Source organism: Panthera uncia (assembly GCF_023721935.1).
Source record: "Panthera uncia isolate 11264 chromosome B3 unlocalized genomic scaffold, Puncia_PCG_1.0 HiC_scaffold_1, whole genome shotgun sequence".
In the NCBI taxonomy this organism is placed as follows: domain Eukaryota; kingdom Metazoa; phylum Chordata; class Mammalia; order Carnivora; family Felidae; genus Panthera; species Panthera uncia.
In genome coordinates, this window is record NW_026057582.1 from 24,277,020 (window position 1) to 24,297,564 (window position 20,545).

Below are 20,545 nucleotides of genomic sequence, written 5' to 3' on the forward strand. Positions count from 1 at the left end.
ATGGGGTCCCACCCTCATGACCTAATACAAACCTAATTATCTCCCAGAGGCCCCACTTTGAAATTCTATCACACTGGAGGCTTAGAGCTTCAGTATATAAATGAGGTGGGAAAGAGGGGAGACAAACATTCAGCCTATAACAGTCTGCCTATGACCCCTCTAAAATCATGTTCTTGCATGCGAAATACATTCATTCTGCCCCAACAGCCTCAAAAGTCTTAACTCATTCCAGCATCAATTCTAAAGTCTATAATCCAAAGTCTCATCTAAATATCATCTACATCTGATATGGGTGAAACTCAAGACACAATTTATCCTGAGACAATCATCTTCAGCTGTGAGCTTGTAAAGCCATGTAAATTATGTGCTTCCAAAATGCTATGGTGGGACACAGAGGATAGACATTCCTGTTCCAAAAGGGAGAAATCAGAATGAAGAAAGGAGTAATGGGTCTGAACCAAGTCCAAAATTTAGCAAGGCAGATTCCATGAGATTTTTAAGGCTCAAGAAAAATCCTCCTTGGTTTGATGCTATGCCCCCTGGACCCACTGGGGTGGGGGTGGGGGGGTCACTTTCCTCTACCTCTTATGCTTCAGGCTGCCTTTTGGAGGCAGTCACCTAGTGAATCTTTTTTTTTTTTTTTTCTTTTTCTTTAAGTAGACTTTATGCCCAGCACAGAGCGTGAACTCAACTCTGAGATTAAGACCTGAGCTGAGATCAAGAGTCAGACACTTAACCAACTGAGAGGCGCCGTCCTCCCACCACCCCTTTTTAAGTAGGTTGCCTATTGGATCTGAAGTGATGGTCCCTCCTTGCCACCTTTGAAACTGAGGAGGGAACCCGATGGTCTCTGAATTGTCTTTGGAGTTATTCTTTTCTTGTCTTGAAAATAGCACATGGACACAGCCAAATAACCCTATGGTCCAGTCCTCTAGGATCTAAGAATTCCTAACAGCCTGTAGCACATAGTTTCAAGCATCAGATGGTTCCACAAGGCTTGTTTTGAAATATACAGCAGTCTCCTGCTCTCTCCTACCCTTTTCTCCATCTTCTTTTTGGCATTGACCTCCACATTGCAACGTGCTTCTGTTACTGCTTCTTGACTGTTCACATTGGATATTATTTATTGCCTTATTGCTATTAGAAGACTTGCAGTCCCTCTAGGAGAGGATCTTTGTTGGAAAGACTGCAGCAAGAAGTTTGGTGTGACTAGAAGGATAACTGGCATGTGTGGAGGGTGTTGGTGGCAGGGAGACCAGATGGGAAGAGGAGGGCATTGCAATAGTCCACCAAAGGAAGAGGCACTGAGGGCTTTTTAAAATTGAGGAGTAACATACGTCTGGTAAGTGCATAAAGTATATCCTGCTCCCTGACTTTTTTAACCTGTGTGTATACTGTGTCTCCAGTACCTCTCTCAAATTGTAGAACATTTCCAGCCTCCTTAAAATGTCATTGTGCCCCAAAAGAAGGTCTTGAACTAAGGCACAAAAATGCATTACTGGTTCTAGAATGAAGTTAGAAAATGAGGTGGTGCTAAAGATGACTCCAAACTTGGGAGACTGGGTAGACTGGGTGGTGATGCTGTCAACGAGGTGGGTGGTTCAGGAGGAGATTCCGGTTTGCATTAAGGGAGGAGTTAAGAGGGTGAGAGTTCAGCCTTGGACTTGCTGAGTTGGGATGTCCAAGTGGAACTTGGTGGTGCGTGGAAGTGTAAATTTGGAGTTCTGGGGAAAGTTTGGAACTGACGTGTGGATTTGTGTATACTCATCAGCATTTGCGGTCTGAGAGCCAGCAAGAAGATGAGAATTCTCTAGAGACGCTATAGAGACCCAAGGTTATGATGAAAGGCATATGTTGCTTTTATTAATTCTGTTTTTATTAATAGTGCATAAAATCAGTGAGAAAAATTCAGTGTAAACTTTTTTTTTTTTAATTTTAATGTTTATTTATTTTTGAGGGAGAGAGAGACACACACACAGAGCATGAACAGGGGAGGGGCAGAGAGGCAGGCAGACACTGAATCCAAAGCAGGCTCCAGGCTCTGAGCTGTCAGCACAGAGCCTGACGTGGGGCTCGAACTCACAGACTGGGAGATCATGACCTGAGCCAAAGTCGGATGCCTAACTGACTGAACCACCCAGGTGCCCCTGGTGTAAACATTTTTAAAACAAAATGATACATAAAAATTCAGTAATGTGTACTCTTTGTTAAAAATGAAAAAATCACATCGGTTCGGAGGGTTATAAGTAGGAAGTATGCTCTCTTCCCACTCCAATTTCTTGTGTCTCCTTCCAGATGATTTTAGTGCATACATATTATGTTTATGGTTTATCGTGATTATTCCTTTCCAGTATTGCTTTGGTTAAGAGTGGCAGCAGTTTAATAAATATGGCTGACAGCCTACAGGCATGTGAACAGTATGGCTTATTAGTTTGATTTTTTCCCCCCTCCCCTTGTCCTGTAATGTGTTTTATGATGATATGCTTATGATCTCAACTGGAAAAAATTTTTCTTCTTTTGCCTTTTCTTGGAAAAAAATGTTACTGTTCAGGCAAACATCTTAGTAGTCGTTGTAGTACTTAAATCTTCCCTCGATTAATAGTACTAACACTGTCACAACCTTGTCTGCTTAATGTGAGCAGACTAGTAACTGTTTTTTTAACCTGGAGGTAGTGATAAGCTAGTATTTTTCTTGATTGCCTTGTCGACAGTGTAATTCTCATTAGAATGAATGAAAGCCTTTTAAGAGTCCTCTTGCCTGGTGAATCCAGAGACTAAAACACACTGGAAAAGTTTGTAGCCCATGTTTTCTTTAGCATGGATTTGATCTCCAGTCTAGTTGAGACTAAAAGGTATTAGATGTCGTTTCGAGAAATGTCCTAATGTTAATTGTGCAATCACTGTAACTTGTTTAAACCCTTCTATTACAGGGTACTTATTGTTGAAAGAGCAAAGAGCATAATGTGTATTTTCATTCATTCAACAAACACTTGTAAGGTACCGCTTTCTCTAATACTAATAGTAATAAAAGGAAACATTGCTTAGTACTTACTATTTGTTAGCTCTTAATAAATACTATCCTGAGTGCTAGATGTGCAATAATGAGCAAAATAAGCCTGGTGCTTTCCTTTATGGAACATTATACATGTATAAGATAGTAATACTATCATTTTTATTTGAATCATGTCAATAAGAAAATTTAGCATCAGTAGTTGAATTGATTTTCTTCTCTCTGAGTTCTAAGACTTTGTCACCTTTATCAGAGGTTTGCATACCAGTTGGCCTGTACATTCTGATCCTGAATGATCAGAGTGACCTGTATTTTTTTTTTTTTTTTTGAGAGAGTGGGAGTGGGGCAGAGGTGGGGTGGAGACAGAGGATCCCAAGCGGGGTCCGCGCTGACAGCAGCGAGGCCCATGAGGGGCTCACGAACTTTGAGATCATGACCTGAGCTGAAGTTGAACACTCAACTGACTGAGCCACCTAGGCACCCCCAGAGTGACCCCCAGTGATTTGACTGAGGCTGTTTTCCAAGAGTTACTTAGTTGAATCTCAGTTCCTTAAAATGCAATTAAAGTGACACTGTGATTATAATTACAATATTTAAAAGCAAACTAATGATTTAACTTACTACTTCCTAGACAGTCCAGCCAACAGTATGAATACACTGTGGGTAGTGCTGGTTTGGGTGTGTCTCAAATCAAGGCGGGTATCTTTTAAAGAGATACACTCACAGCATTCCTGACATACACACCTGCCACACATTTGTTACTTAGGAGCTCTGAAAGCTGTCTTTTTACTAGTATGTTCTATTGCGAGAAAATAGTTTAAACAATTTCAGAGTTAAGAGTTGGGTACTGGTATTAAATACAGTGTTCTTTTAGATATAGTTTTTTATTTTTTATATTTTATTTATTATTTATTTATTTATTTTTATGTTTATTTTTGAGAGAGAGAGAGAGAGAGAGAGAGAGAGCGCGCACAAGCCAGTCAGGGGCAGAGAGAAAGAGAGGGACAGAGGATCCGAAGCAGACTCTGTGCTGACAGCAGAGAGCCTGATGCAGAGCTTGAACTTGTGAACCATGATGAGATCATGACCTGAGCTGAAGTCAGACCCTTAACCAACTGAGGCACCCACGTGCCCTAGATACAGTTTTTAAAAGAGATGATCAGAATATTATTTTATTTTTGTTGTGTTTTAAGTGTTTTTGATTTGTCCAGCTTAAAAAAGTTTTAAGTTTATTTATTTTGAGAGAGACGGAGACAACATGAGAGGGAGAGAGGGAGACAGAATCCCAAGCAGGCCCTGCACTGTCAGTGCAGAGCTCCATGCGAGGCTTGAACTCGTGGAACTGTGAGATCATGACCTGAGCTGAAACCTAGTTGGACGCTTAACTGACTGAGCCACCCAGGTGCTCCTGTCCAGGTTTTTAAAAATGTTTATTTATCTTGAGAGAGAGAGAGAACGCGTGAATGGGGAAGGGGCAGAGAGAGAGGGAGAGAAAAAACTCCCAAGTAGGCTCTGAGCTATCACCTCTGAGCCCAGTGTGGGGCTCCATCTCACAACTTTGAGAAGAGGACCTGAGCTGAAAGCAAGAGTAGGACGCTCAACTGACTAAGCCACCCAGGTGCCCCTGCTTTGCCCAGTTTATAACTTGTTTATATGTTATATTAATTTTTAAACAATCTCCTGTCTTCAGTTATTGGCTCATTTCTAGCTATTCTATTCTAAACACATTGCAGCCTTGCTCCTGCGTAAAACTTTCAGTAGTGAACATCCACACAAACTTCTACCCCTTTGGGGAAGAGATTGATGAAGATCTATATCAGTTTTACAATTAGTTTTCACAAGTTTCTTTAGGCCATCAAATTGAAGCAGTACCATCAGATTCTAAGTATCATGCCTATTTGAATGCCGTTCCTTTGTTAAGAACAAGTTTTTATTTTCCAGCTGTTCTAGCTTGCAGCATTCAGATAGCTTCCCCAAATTAATATTATCGGTATGAAATATTCTAAAATATATTTAACCCTTGGGTCAAGTTGCCTGAGAGGCCAAGAAAGAATCTTTTATTCCTTTGGGACTTTTCATAACTCTAGTACAGTACTCAATTGAAAATGTGTTCCTGATAAATTGTGAATGACCATTCTCACTGTAATTGGCTGTTTCATAGTTAAGATTAAAGTTAACACACAGGGGTGCCTGGGTGGCTCAGGCAGTTTAGTGTATGACTCTTGATTTCAGCTTGGGTCATGATCTCACGGTTTGGTTTGTGAGCTCAAGCGTTCTCTCTCTGTCAAAATAAATAAACTTTTTAAAAAAAAGTTAACACACAAACTCCTCTGATGAGATTTTTCTATAAAACAAGATTTCCATTAAGATTGACCAAAAAGTGGGGTGCCTGGGTGGCTCAGCCGGTTAAGCATCTGACTTCGGCTCAGGTCATGATCTCACGGTTCGTGGTTCAAGCCCCGAGTCAGGCTCTGTGCTGACAGCTCAGAGCCTGGAGCCTGCTTCAGATTCTGTGTCTCCCTCTCTTGTGCCCCTTCCCTGCTCATACGCTGTCTCTGTCTGTCTCAAAAATAAACAAACATTAAAAGAAAATTAAAAAAAAAAAAAAAAAAAGATTGACCAAAAAGTAAAAAGCTTTGAGGTATGAGATCAAAAGTACAGTAGCTTGGTATTTTATATTAAAATTCAAGTGTCCCAAAGGATTAAACCAGGGATAATCTTAGAGTGGAAATGGGTACTTAGGTGAAGATGAAGGGGTCAGAATGATTTCATGACAGTTGCTGACCATTCTTAAATGTTTTTCCCTTGTGTTGCATTTCACTTTCTACTTCTGTACAGTGCTGGACCACTCTTACGTAAGCATTTTACTTTTGTGCATAATTTATTTGTGTTACCACAACAAAGGCTGTTAATAAACCACGTGTTTCCCATAGGAACCTAGTACTGGTCATTACTTGGAATACTATGGCTGGTGGCTTTAAGACTATACAGCAGCAAAACATTATAAATAGTTTATTCTAGGACTGATTTACTTTGACTGCTTCATTTGTAAGTTAACATACTATTTTTCAGGACAGGCTTTTTCTTTGTTGATTTATTTTTTAATTTGCTTTATTAGAACAAAGGAAATTATACATGCTCCAACCATAGCATTTTAGGATCTATTTCATAAAATCAAATAATGATAGAAATGAGCATTAAGCATTGTTCTTGGGCACTTCCTTCTCCCTCTGTTTTTCTTTGTTTGCTGTTTATCTAAAGTATATATAACTTACAATATTTCTGTTGAAAAAAATTATGCCCTGCTTAGATCTTAGTGGATTTATTTTTACTAGTAGAGAATTCTGAAGTTATGCAAATCTGTAAGGACTTAGAGCTTAATCTTTTTCTTACTGGGATTGAAATAAACATTTTTAAACTCCCTTTTAGGTCCATCATGTTACACAAAATGGAGGACTTTACAAAAAACCGTTTAATGAAGCTTTTGAAGAAACACCGATGCTGGTCGCTGTGCTTACTTATGTGGGGTATGGTGTACTCACTCTCTTTGGATATCTCCGAGATTTCTTGAGGCATTGGAGAATTGAAAAGTGTCATCATGCAACAGAAAGAAAAGAACAACAGGTAATTGTTAAGAGTCTTTGATTCTATAAATGGAAGCCTTTTATAGAGATCTTGGTATTTTCACTCATTATTTCTTTAGAGATCTGGGGACATGTTAAAATAAAAATATTCCAGATGAAGTTAAATGAAAGCATTTCACAAAGGAAGTGGAAAACAAGGTTAAGGCATGGAGAAATCAAGGTCTTTAAGATATTTCTAATTTAGTCTTCACAAGAATTTATTCCTGTTTGATGGATGAGAAAGCTAAAATTCACAAGTTAAATAACATTTCCTAAGACACTTTGTGTCAGAGCTTGTACACAGACACAGGTCTGTGAAGTGCCAGAAGCCATGTTCTGTCTGTTCATGGTACTGTGCTGTATCCCAAGTTGTGGCTCCATTCGTCTCAGAAGATGTAGTTCTGGAGAACTCATGATGTGTTTTCTCATAGACACATTGTACATAGATGTTTGGCTCACAGATCAGCTCCTCTCCCCAAACAAGTCTGTAAACAGAATGTGGTTGAGCTCTGTTCATGGTAGAAAAACAATCTTGTTTGAGTAATTGTAAACAGAGATAATGGTCGTCTCTGGGAGGAAAGACCTCACTTCACTTTTCTCTCTATACTCCTTTGCACCTCTAGATTTCTGTACAGTACACATGTATTGCCTATTCTCAAAAATCAGCCAAATTAGGGTGAAAAATGCCTGGTGTTTCTAAAAACAAACTTGTTTGTTCTTGGCATGTGAAGTATGCAGAGGTTGTCCTCTAACCCAAGGAATATTTAGATTAGAGATAGATCAGATAGATAGATTAGATTTAGATTAGAGATAGATTATAGAAGGGCTTCAGAAATTAGATTTTTTTGGTCCATCATACTTCTCACTTTTGTGGGGTTTTAGAGGAGAGAGGCGGATGTTGTGGCAGCAAGGTCACCACTGAGAGAGGAGCCATTAGACACTGGGCATGGATGGTGGTCCTGTGGGGGGAGGGACGGGGGCATCCAGAAATGTGGGCAAAGAAGGGACCTCATCAACTGCTAGAAAGCCAAAACCAGTCTGTATGGAATTGAGGATTCTGGTCCTGAGAGAACCCAGAACCCAGGCTGTCTTCACTGTCACGTCAGTCATTCTGCATCCTCCCCAGCACCAGAACCACAAGTTGGCCATCCTTCATTGTGCTGAAATGCCTACAGTTCACTTCATCAAGAAGTTATTTCTTGAATACCTAATGCAAGCAAAGCCCTGCGTTCAGAAGTTTGGTCCAGTAGGCAAAACTCGTTGTATGGTATTGCTGTTACTTATTTATGGGCCAGTATCTTCCTATTAGACTGAGTTGATGGTGGTTGTCACTGATGGGAGCTAACGTTTGATTCACATAGCCACATTCAAAAGTCTTTGTCTACAGGGACCTCTCCTAGTGTGGACATACTTCAAAGCCCTACTAACTAACATGTAGAGGTGGGTGCGGGGGTACTGGTTTTGATGTGGAGAGTATTCCAGGCTGAGGGGATGGGGTGGGCAAGGGTATGAGGAATGTTTGGGAGCAGCTGGGTTTTGGCTGTATGAGAGATTGTGGTTTGAATGTCAAGCTAGGAACTTTGGGCAGTGAGGAGTCTGGGCAGTTTTTGAGCAGAGGAGTGGCCGGAGAGTTTGCATAGCTGGTGTTGTGTCATGGTGTGATAAAGAATGAATGGGGTTGCATCAGAATTACTTTGTAAAAGAGTACATCACGTTTTGAACTTGTTCTGTGTTTCCAGAGGGTGAATTTACTCTTGAGTATTGGGGCTGCCTGTGTGTACTTGACCTTTGTGTTAAGGAGTCAGAACACATAGATTTTATTAAGTAGTTTCTAATTCTGTTGAGGAAACATAAACTCTTCAGATTTAACGGGTCTTTGCAAAGCACTATACACATAAATAGTGTCTGAATTGTATGCAGATGTAGAACAAAAAAATAGCTGACTAGCATTGAATTAATCAGGAAATAATTGTAGGAGGAAGTAATAGGAAATATGTGGGACAGAGGGGGGACATTTGCTTCTACGGTTTAGAGGACTGTACTAATTTGTTTGAATTCTTTCAATAGGATTTTCACAGTAGATAACATTAACAGTTAAAACAGTTGAATTCTGCCATTTTCTTTTCTTTCTTTCTTTTTTTAATCTTTATTTATTTTTGAGAGAAAGACAGTGTGAGCAGGGGAGGAGCAGAGAGAGGGAGACACAGAATCCGAAGCAGGCTCCAGGCCCTCAGCTGTCAGCACAGAACCCAAGGTGGGGTTCTAACTCACGAACCGTGAGATCATGACCTGAGCTGAAGTCGGACACTTAACCGACTGAGCCACCCAGGCGCCCTGAATTCTGCCATTTTCTTATCAAAGTTTAGCTTTTAGAGGGAAAGGAAGATCATTCAGCCCTATGGTAGAGCATGTTTATTTTCGGATACTGGATTAGATGTAGTGAGAGGGATATGCAGAGTTTTAAGTGTTACATTGGAAGAAGTGAGGGAAAGTGCTTGGGATCATAAAATGCAAATCTAATGTTGCCACTTCCTCATTTCACTGAGTGAATGGTGTTTATAACTGCCTCCTTACTTTCTTCCCCATTCTATTATAAAAGAGAGCCCATTTTAACTATTTATGCTAGTTCTTTATGTGTTGCTTTGGGTAGAACTGAATCCCATGGCCCCAACTAATGAGTTAGCATGACTTTGTTCTATTCTATGTAAATTGTAAAAAAAAAAAAAAAATTCTTTGAATTCTTTACTGCTTGATCCTCTCCTATTAGTGTTATTTTGGAGGAGAGTGTTGTTTTTCCCAGTCTATAGTCTGTTTCTTTTTTATGTGAGATGAAGCTACTAGTCCTCTAGAAACATGTATGTGATTAGATATAGCAAAAGGTTGAATTTAAAACATTCCAGTATCTAGACAAGAAATACCTAAGAAATTTAAGGATCAGATCATGGTAGGTAGTTCCCATACAACTTACCAAACTTAATTTTTGCCTCTACGGTTTGTTTATGATCAAATATTCAAAAATGGAAAGGATAGGATATTGGGAAGGGACATTATTTATCCACATCCTGATATGTTTAATTTTCAAGATACAAAAGAAGAAAATTATTTGAAATAGATTAATAGAAATTCCTGGAAGTATTTTATTCTTGACCTTCCTCAAAAAGTAGTTTACTAAGAATATTCTGATGGTTGCCATTGTAGCAGTATCTTTGGAAACTATTAATGTATAGTTGCTTGATGTATTAAGCTGAGGGATTATCAGTTGGTTTGTCTTTTTTAGTTCTGTGGACTTACAAAGAGCTCTACTTTTCATTGTTTTGTGGTGTGTGTGGAGCCCCGGACAGCAGTCATCTATTTTTTTTTAAATAGCCTCATTGAGATAAAATTTATATACCATAAAGGTCACCTGTTTAAAACATATAATTCAGTTAATTTTAGCATTACAGTTGACCCTTGAAAAATGTGGAGGTTAGGGGTGCCGGCACCCCCCACATGCAGTTGAAAATTTATGTATACTTTTGACTCCCCCAAAACTTAACTAATACTCTTCAGTTGACCTGAAGTTTTGCTGATAGCATAAACAGTTGATTAACACATATTTTGTAAGTTATATGTATCACATACTGTATTCTTTTTTTTTTTTTTTTTTTTTAAGTTTATTTATTTATTTTGAGACAGAGTACCAGCAGGGGAGGGGCAGAGAGCAAGAGAAAGAAAGAGGATCCCAAGCGGCAGTGCAGAGCCCAATGCAGGCTTGAACTCAAGAACCATGAGATGATGACCTGAGCCAAATCCAACAGTCGGACGGACATTCAAGTGACTGGGACACTCAACTGACTGAGCCACCCAGGCACCCCCACCTTTTATTTTCTTTTTTAAGTAATCTCTACATCCAAGGTGGGGCTTGAATTTACAACCCTGAGACCAAGATTACCTGCTCCACCAACTGAGCCAGCCAGGTGCCCCTTATATACTGTATTCTTAAAATAAAGTAAGCTAGAGAAAAAATATGAAGAAAATTATAAGGAAGAGAAAATACATTTATAATACCATACTGTATTTATTAGAAAAAAATCTGCGTGTAGATGGACCTGCAGAGTTCAAACCCCTGTTGTTCAAGGGTCAAATGTATTTTCAGAAGTGAGCAGCCAGCACCATAATCTAGTTTTAGAACATTTTTATCATCTGAAAAAGAAACCCCATAGCTGTTAGCAGTCACTTATTACTCCCCCTTATCACCCTAGGCAACCACTGATCTACTTTCTGTTTCTAGATGTTTCATATGAATGGGATTATACAATGTGTGATTATTTGTGTCTGCCTTCTTTACTTGGCGTAATGTTTTTTGAGGGTCATCCATGTTGTAGTATGCTTCATATTCATTTCTTTTTATTGCTGAATCATATTCCACTGTATAGAAGTCATCTATTTGTATTTACTCTAGGGATTTCTCACTAGTACCAAGCTGTATCCCAGATAAACCTTTTCAAAGAGTTTGGTAGTAGATTACCACCTTATCCTTGTGCACTAGTGACATTAGTAGGTTTGCAAAAGTTTCCCCGTCACCTTTTGGGCTTTTTTGTTTGGAGCAACAGTGTAGCTTTTTTAAATTTAATTTTATTATTATTATTATTTTAATGTTTTATTTATTTTTGAGAGAGAGAGACAGAGCACGAGTGGGGGAGGAACAGAGAGAGGGAGACGCAGAATCTGAAGCAGGCTCCAAGCACAGAGCCCGACGTGAGGCTCAAACTCATGAACATCAAGTTCAAACAGCGCATGAAGGCTGTTTGTACTTTACCATTGCCACTCACCTGCCAGTTAAGTATTTTTTGTCTGAGCAAGTATCCCTTTAGAGTACTTGTTATATTGTATTATAACTTCATTTGTGTGCCGCTCCACTCCACTAAGAGGTCCTTAGGAGTGTAAAGGTTGTGTCTTACTCATTTTTATTCCTAATGCCTACCTTAGTGCCTGGAAAGGACAGCTCAGTAAACGTTTGTTCAGTGACTGAGCAAACAAGTATTAGGTTGGCCTGACTAAAGTCATTTCACAGTGACTAAGAAGGAGGAGGAAGAAGAGGGTGAGGATGTGGAGTGGGGATGGGGGACAGGCTGGGGGAGGGGCAGGGTAGGAGTAGTGGGGGTATTGTAGTTTGCGGAGAGAACTGTCTTGTTTTTTAATATATCCCGAGTCTGGCAGAAGTATTCAGCAAAAGGCATTGGAAGGAAGGAAGGAAGGAAAGGAAGGAAGGAAGGAAGGAAGGAAGGAAGGAAGGAAGGAAGAGATAAGTCCTCTATTTTAACCCTGTCCTAGAATATTTAAACTGTAGGAGATATTTTTGGGAACAGACACTCTTGTTGCCTAAACTGGAACCCTGAATAGTTACCCTGTTCCGTCCCCATTCTTGCTTCATTGCTAAGCTGCAGGGAATTTGGTTAGTGGCCTTTCAGTTCTTTTCACCGAACCTTCTAACTGTAGTCAAGCTTCCACCCTGGCCAGGAGTCCCTCTCTTCTGCCGTTCTGTCCCACCAGCTTTTGGTCTGTAACATCCCTCACTGTGGCAACTTTCCTGTCACTCTGTGTAAGTCTGTTCCTGTCTCAGGGACTGAGGTGTTGTCTCATCGGAACAATGAGGAGTGGTGAGCTCCTTGATCTTGACAGTCTCTGCCCTCCCAGCCACACCCTGGCTGCCCAGAGCTCTACTTCACTTGAGCCTGCAACCATTTTGGGTTTGGTAACCCTTCCAATAAATGGGACCAGACTGTCTTAAGCATTTTCTGATGTTTATATAGTAAAACAAAAATAGTGCTCTTTCTTCTAATAAAAATTTGTCTGTGATGGAGTATTTCTCTCAGGTGTTTGAATTAATACCTTTAACATTAATGTGCAGTATTTAGAAAGGGTTTAAAGAAATGAGATCAAGAAGAGTTGGTACTGTTTACCCTATTTGATGTGAATGGACAAAGATTGGAAACAACTCCCCCTGCTCCCCCAATCCTACTTTGGGAAATAAATGCATGGTGAATGACAGCCAAGGGAAAGTCCCAAATTAGAATTTGGATGTCTTTGTTCCAGTTTTCATTCACTTAGTATTCTTGTTGGAAGAAGAGACTATCAAAAAGGATACATTATTTAAGTAGTAAATTTCCAATTATGATAGACACATTATTTATGGATATTTTCTCAAGGAAATGTAAATGTTAGGGCAATTGTGAAAGAGATGGTATCGGGTACTGCACATTCCAGAGAGTACTTTCTGACTCTGCTCAGCTTTATTTAAGATTTTATCTACTGTGAGGCTTACTTATTAGTTACTTTATAGTCCAATGTCATAGAAGGTTAATTATAAAATTTTATGAAGTCTTTTTTAGCAATAAAAATCTTACACAATAAGGCTTAAGCTTTGCATGTTTCTAATTAGCTTCTTTAACAGATTAATTTAGATTGACACCAAGTCCAGATCTCGGGGCTAGAAGTTCAACAGTTTGCTAACTGTAGTATAGTTTTCTTTTTATTTGGTTTGCCCCTTATCTTCAGGAGTCCAGTTGCTCTAGTGTGGTCTGATCATGTGGTCATATCACATCAGTCATAACATTATGCATTCATTTTAGCTCCACCCAGACTATTTTTTTATAGACTTAATTTTTAGTGCATCTTATTTCAGGGAAGAAGGGAGGGCTTTAAGTCCCTCATCATGGGAATTCATCACGAGAATCTTTTTTTCAAACTCCCATCCAAGGAAAGAAACCTGAGATAGGTGTCTTTCTATATAAGCAAACTTTTAGTCTTTCTTGCTTATCATTTTTCTTTGGATATGTTTCACTTTGATTTTAAAAATATACAGAGGATGGAATTTTAATTTCAGAATTATTATTTTTTGTTTAAAACTGAAATTACAGTGTTTTTTTTTTTAAGTTTAATTTATTTTGAGAGACAGAGAGCATGAGTAGGGGAGGGGCAGAGAGAGAGAATCCCAAACAGGCTTCATGCTGTCAGCGCAGAGCCAGACAAGGGGTTCAAATCTGTGAACAGTGAGATCATGACCTGAGCCAAAACCAAGAGTTTTGAATGCTTAACCAACTAAGCCACCCAGGTGTCCTTAAAATTAGTGTTTTTATTTAAAAAAAATTTTTTTTAATGTTTTTATTTATATTTGAGAGAAAGAGAGAGACAGTCAGAATCTGAAGCAGGCTCCAGGCTCTGAGCTGTCAGCACAGAGCCTGACGCGGGGCTTGAACTGAACTGTGAGATCATGACCTGAGCTGAACTCGACTGAGCCACCCAGGTGCCCCAAGACCTACTTTATTAAGTTCTTTGACTCTACATTCATGCAGTCAGATGATTATTTACAACGATTTCATATAGGTTAGCCATCAAAGCCAAGTGGCTTTTACCTGATTAAGAGTTGTTTTACCTTGAGGTACCTGGGTGGCTTAGTGGTTTAGCATGGGACTCTTGGTTTCAGCTCAGGTCATGATCTCACGGTTTCATGAGTTCGAGCCCGTGTGGGGCTCTGTGCTGGCAGTGCGGAGCTTGCTTGGGATTGTCTCTCTCTTCCTGTTTCTCTCTGCCCTTCCCCACTCTGTCTCTGTCTCTCTCAAATAAAAAAAACTAAAAAAAAAAAAAAGAGTTTTTCCCCCCCCTCCCTTTTTTTAAAGTAATCTCCACACTCAACATGGGACTCAAATTACAACCCTGAAGTCAACAGTCTCATGCTCTACTAAGCCAGCCAGGTGCCCCAGAGTTGTTTTAAAGTTTTAAAGTTGTTTTTAACATAGAGAATTGATGCCTTTGTGATTGTTTTCCTTATCAGCGAATTCAATATAATTGACCTCTCATTCTTAATTGCTCTTACAACATGAAAAGGGAAGTTGTAAAAATGTTCTAAAGCAATTTAGTTAAATTCATGGTATTTCACCATTTGTTGGCAGGACTTTGTGTCATTGTATCAGGATTTCGAAAACTTCTATACAAGAAACCTCTACATGAGGATTAGAGACAACTGGAATCGACCGATCTGTAGTGTGCCTGGAGCCAGGGTGGACATCATGGAGAGGCAGTCTCATGATTATAACTGGTCCTTCAAGTGAGTCTCAGTTGGGAAATTATCTCTTGACAGCAACAGAAAGGAATTTCTTCACTTCAGAATTTATTCTATTGCAAATTGAGTATTCTGTTAAAACAAGAGTCGAAGCTGAGAGTACAGCACAACATAGTTTCCTTGCATATAGTTCATCGTTATCCAGATTTTTAAAATATATTTTTCTGTTACATTTGATACTGTGTTGGATTATAACTGAAAACAAAGTTTGACTAATTAAAAAGAAAAACAAGAAGCCAAAGAAAAACTGTCCTTTCTGTTATGCCACTTACCAGAATCAAGTGTCTGAATATACTTCCAGATATTTTGATTTCTCGAATGGTTCCAGGATATATGCAATGCTTTTACTTAAATAGGCTGAATAGTTTAGAAAACTTTTCATATTCATAAAACTTTATTGTTTAGATCTCACAAGTATTGCATGGTTGCATTGTTACTATTAAAAAAAAAAAAAGATAATACAGATAAATGAAACATTCCCCCATGACAACTAACCACTATCCCTTCTGCAAATCCACTTCTCCACAAATCTTCACTCCCCAGAGGTGACCATTGTTACCAGTTTGTTGTGTATGATTCCTCCAGATGTTTTCTGTGGGGTATGTATGTGGTGAATCCACTGGGGTTACGTACAGGTAATTTTTGATTTATAAAAATGGGACCATACTATAGAAATCATTTTATATCTTGCTTTTTTCTTGCTAACATGTTGGTAATATCCTGCTTGTCTGTATCCACAGCCAGCTTAATATTAGCAGTGGCTACTTAGCATCGTATAGTATAGATGTATATAGTGTATGGCAGGTTGGGCTGCACCATCCTTTGTTAAAAACCCCAAAATTTCAGAGTTCAAACAGCAGCAGTTTCTTGTCCACACTTCCCGTCCACCTTAGGTTGGTGGAGCCTCTGAAACATGTTATTCTCACTGGTGGGCCCAGGCTGATTGAACTTCCATCATAATGGAATGTCACTGGTCTGTGTGCCTGGAGAAGGGGCATGGTAGATAAATTGTGCAGTGACTCTGAAAGGATCTTTATGCAGGTATCCTTTCATATCTGTGTGGAAATTGCTGAGTCAAAGAGTATGTACTTCTTTTAATGGAGAAGTCCTGCCAAACTGCCCTCCAAAAAAAAAAAAATTACTGACTGATATTCTTATCTACAGTATGTGAGACTGTCCTGGCCAACTCTGGCTATGGTCAGTTTTTAAATCTTTATCATTATCTATACGTGAAAATTACTATTTTGTTTTAACTTTCATTTTCTTAATTTTAGTTTCTTAGTGAGTTTGAGCTTCCTTTCTACTAGGCCATATTCTCCCTACTTTCTGTATATGGTGCTTCCTTTTATATCATCAGTGTGTTTATTATTGCGTGTACATATTTGATTTGCTCATGAGTTTCATGAACTTTTATGGTATTGAAATACAGGTACACAGGGAATATAATTAAAGGTGTTATAAACATGGGTTCCTACAACTATCTTGGATTTGCACGGAATACTGGATCATGTCAAGAAGCAGCTGCCAAAGTCCTAGAGGAGTATGGAGTTGGAGTGTGCAGCACTCGGCAGGAAATTGGTAAGTGCAGGCTCTGTTTGGCCAGCTAATGTTCTTAATTGTGCTACTCAGGAGGGAATAATGCTGATACAGAGCTAGAATAGTAAGCATCCACATACATACTTTGCCATATAGTTTCTGAAATAACGGATGATTTTAATGTGTTCAACACATGTTGAGACATATTTATCTTTTCCATTGTATTATAATACAAAATATCTCTAGAAAAGTTCCATAAGTATTTAACTCATTTGCAGCTTTAATGTTCACTTTGTTGGCTTTTACAAATGGTAGTGGTTAAGAGTGCTGTTTCCTAGGCCTGACCCTGTGGGCATATGAGGGTTATTTAATCTGTTTCCATGCTGGTAAGTGGGGGTGAGAATAATTACTACCTTATAGGGCTATTGAAGAATTAATTCATATAAAGCATTTGTGACTTGGCAAATATTCAGTAAATGTTAACTTTTTGTTATTGTACCTTTACAAAATGTAAAGGTGAATAGATTTATATAAATAAATTTCATTTTTGTTCATAGGACGATTTCAAATTCTTCTGTTTTGTTCCAGAGAACTGATAACTATAAAGGTTAAAAGGCAACTTCTGGATATTTATTACTATGAATCACCCTCAAACTTAGTGGATTAAAACACTAATTCATCATTATTTCTCATAGGTCTAAAGATTGGCAAGCTTAGCTGGGTCATTTGTACTCAGGTCCTTAATGACATAGTTTAGGAAGCATGGTGCAATGACGATATATGGTAATCAGACCTTACATCTTTATGGCACTTTGTAGTTTTTAAATTTCTTGAGCCTTTTCTCTCTTTTGATCCTCACAACAATGTCATGAGGTAGATAGAGCAAATATTATTATTGGTATTTAGCAGATATGAAACTGAAGCCCAGGGAGGTTAAATGACTTGCTTAAAGCTTTGAGGACTTGTAGCATCTCAGTTCAGCAGCCTTTTTTTCACCATCTTTTCTGCTTTGATCAGTCTTGTTCGGTCCTTACAGATTTGATTATTGACATAAAATCACAATACAAAGTGAGGGAGGATGTTTTTTAACTTGTCTTTTGCTACATAACAAATCATTCTAAAACCTAGCAACTTAAAACAGACACATACATTTATTTGCTTATAATTCTGCCATTTGGAGAAGCCTTGATATTTATCTTAGCTCCATGTGGTGTTGGGTGGGGCATTATGGCTGAGAATAGAGTATCCAGGGTGGTTTCACTTACATGTCTGGTACCTCACTTGGGTAGTGGGATCAGTCAAGGGCTGGCTGAGCCCTGCATTCCTCTTCCATAGTCTCTTATCCTCCAGAGGCCCTCCTGCTCCCCGTGGCTTTTCTTTACAACAGGCTAGTTAGACTGTTTTGTGTGGCAGCTGACTTCAAAAGTATAAAAGCATATGTTGCCAGGCCTCTCAAGGCCTAGACTTAGAACTATCAAGTGTCAGCCAGAATGGGAGAAATTGTTGGCAATCTTCTTTACAGAAATTCCATCACAGGTGCTGAATCTGAAGGTATTCAGATCTGAAGTGGTATCGACCACGATGTCTTTCATTAGCCATTTCTCTTCATACTACTCTTCCATAGAGCTTAGTCTGAAAAGGTTGTAACATGAAGACTGTGATTTCTTTTTATAAAGTAATGAGTAACTCTTAAATTCAGGATTTGGCAGTGTTAACTTCACTAAGTTCTTCACACAGGAAACCTGGACAAGCATGAAGAACTAGAGAAGCTTGTGGCAAGTTTCTTGGGAGTAGAAGCTGCTATGGCATATGGCATGGGATTTGCAACAAATTCAATGAACATTCCTGCTCTTGTTGGCAAAGTAAGACTTGTCATTTATGAAAACTCTCTAGTATGTTGTAAAGCATTCAGAACAAGCCAAAGGCTGTTGTAAACTTCATACCAAACCTGGTCTGCCGAAAGATATTTCTGTCACAAATTTTTGAATAACAATATCACATGGAGACTTAGTGGAAGCTTTCTTGCTAGAACTCATGATTCTTTACTCTTCCATTAGAGGACTCTTGCCTTCATCATTCATGTGGTTTTGAAAGGGATTCTGATAAAAACCTCATAAAATGCTAAAATTTTGAAAGAAAGAATGTTTAATTTGGAAGGTTGTTTAACAGGTGGTTTTTCCTAAGTAGAAAAATTTGAAAATACATAGGTACCCTAATACTTGTTCTTATAATGCGTGTTGCTCAGAGATAATATAGGCAAATTATAGGCATATATGTAAAGTGAAGGTAATACTATAGGTTAAAAGTAAGAATATAAGTTAATAATAGTGAAGGTTTGAAGCACCTGGGTGGCTCAGTCAGTTAAGTGGCTAACTCTTGATTTCGGCTCAGGTCATGATCTCACAGTTCATGAGATCAGGCCTGCATCGGGCTCTGCACTGACAGTGTTGAGCCTCCTTGGGATTCTCTTTCTCCCTCTCTGCCCTCCTGTGCTTGCACTCTCTCTCTGTCTCTCAAGATAAGTAAATAAACTTAAAAAAAGTAATAATGAAGGTTAAAAGTAGTAGTACTAATAAAAATAATAATTTAAGAAGTGTGTATTTTTTGCTGCCTTGTGGGTAGAGTTTGTAAGGGGGCAGTTAAGGAGAGAAGAGATAAGAGACTTTGTAAATCACATTTTAGCAGACTGACACTCTCAACTTGAAAGGGCCCTCAAGGAACTTTATTTATTTTTTAAATTTTATTTTAAGTAGGCTCCACACTCAATGTGGGGCTTGAACTCACAATCCTGAGATCAAGAATTGTATGCTCCACTGACTGAGCCAGCCGGGTGCCCCAGGTTTTTTAATATTGATATTTAGGAATTGTATGTTGAAAAATTGGTAGATTACTGAGTTGGAAGACTTGGGTTTTTGTTTGGTTGCTTATATATTCAAATTTATTTATTTATTTTTTTTTGTATATTCAAATTTAGCTCTATGACTGTGAGCATGTCACAGCCTTCCTTTTTTTTCTTTTTTTTCCTTTTAAGTTTTATTTATTTAAGATATCTCTACACCCAAACCTCGGGCTCAAACCCATGACCTCCCAACGTCAAGAATTGGCCTGCTCTTCTTTTTTTTTTTTTTTTTTTTAAATGTTTATTTTTTGAGAGAGACAGTGTGAGTGGGGGAGAGGCAGAGAGAGGGAGGGAGACACTAGAATTGCCTGCTCCTCTGACTGAGCCAGCCAGGCACCCCGTCACAGACTTTCTGAGCCTCAGATTTTGCTTTGTAAAATGAGGTACTTGGACTAGGTTAACTGTAAAGTCCTTTTCAGTTATATAATGTATGGTTTCTTTTTTTTTTTTTTTTTAATTTTTTTTTTTTTAACGTTTATTTATTTTTGAGACAGGGAGAGACAGAGCATGAACGGGGGAGGGTCAGAGAGAGAGGGAGACACAGAATCTGAAACAGGCTCCAGGCTCTGAGCTGTCAGCACAGAGCCCGACACGGGGCTCAAACTCACGGACCGCAAGATCATGACCTGAGCTGAAGTCGGACACTTAACTGACTGAGCCACCCAGGCGCCCCTATAATGTATGGTTTCAAGGCACACATGGAACAAATAGAGAACAAATACCAAGGGAGGACGTTTAAACCCAATTATATTGATATTATATGATATTATATTAAATATAAATGGCTTATACATTCCAATTAGAAAAGAGAGGTTGGGGGCATCTGGGTGGCTCAGTCATTTAAGCATCTGACTTTGGCTCAGGTCGTGATCTCACTATTCATGAGATCAAGCCCCACGTTGGGCTGTGCACTGACGGTGCAGAGCTGGCTTGGGTGTCTCTCTCTCTCCTTCTCTCTGCCCCTTCCCCACACACACTTGCTCTCTCTCTCAAAATAAATAAACTTAAAAAAATTATTTTTTCAAAAAGAAAAAAGAGCTTGTCAGATTAGATAAAATTAAGTAGGTTTCTACCAAAAACCTACTTTAAAGACACAGGTTAAAAGTAAAAGGATGAAAGGAGATACAGCAAGCAAACAATAATTGAAAAGAAAGTTAGAGTGGCTATATTAATATAAACAAAGATTTCAGAGCAAGGAATATTTCTCGGGGTAAAGTGGAACATTGTATAATGATACAGGAGTTAATTCATTAAAAAGATAACAATTTAAAATATATCGGTACCTAAATAGAGCTTCAAAGTACCTGAAGCAAAAATTGATGAAAGGAGAAATAGACAAATATATAATTGTTACTAGAGATCTCTATATCCTTCTC

The 20,545-nt window shown here is 38.7% G+C and overlaps 1 protein-coding gene across 1 annotated transcript in view; it reads left to right on the forward strand.

Annotated features, from left to right (window-relative positions):
- Positions 1-20,545, forward strand: part of SPTLC2 (serine palmitoyltransferase long chain base subunit 2) — a 107,769-nt gene that overhangs the window by 21,408 nt on the left and 65,816 nt on the right. Inside the window, exons 2-5 of the mRNA XM_049612408.1 lie at positions 6,440-6,634; positions 14,565-14,719; positions 16,164-16,312; positions 18,008-18,132. Coding sequence (XP_049468365.1) covers positions 6,440-6,634; positions 14,565-14,719; positions 16,164-16,312; positions 18,008-18,132 — 624 coding nt within the window. The remainder of the gene's footprint in view (positions 1-6,439; positions 6,635-14,564; positions 14,720-16,163; positions 16,313-18,007; positions 18,133-20,545) is intronic.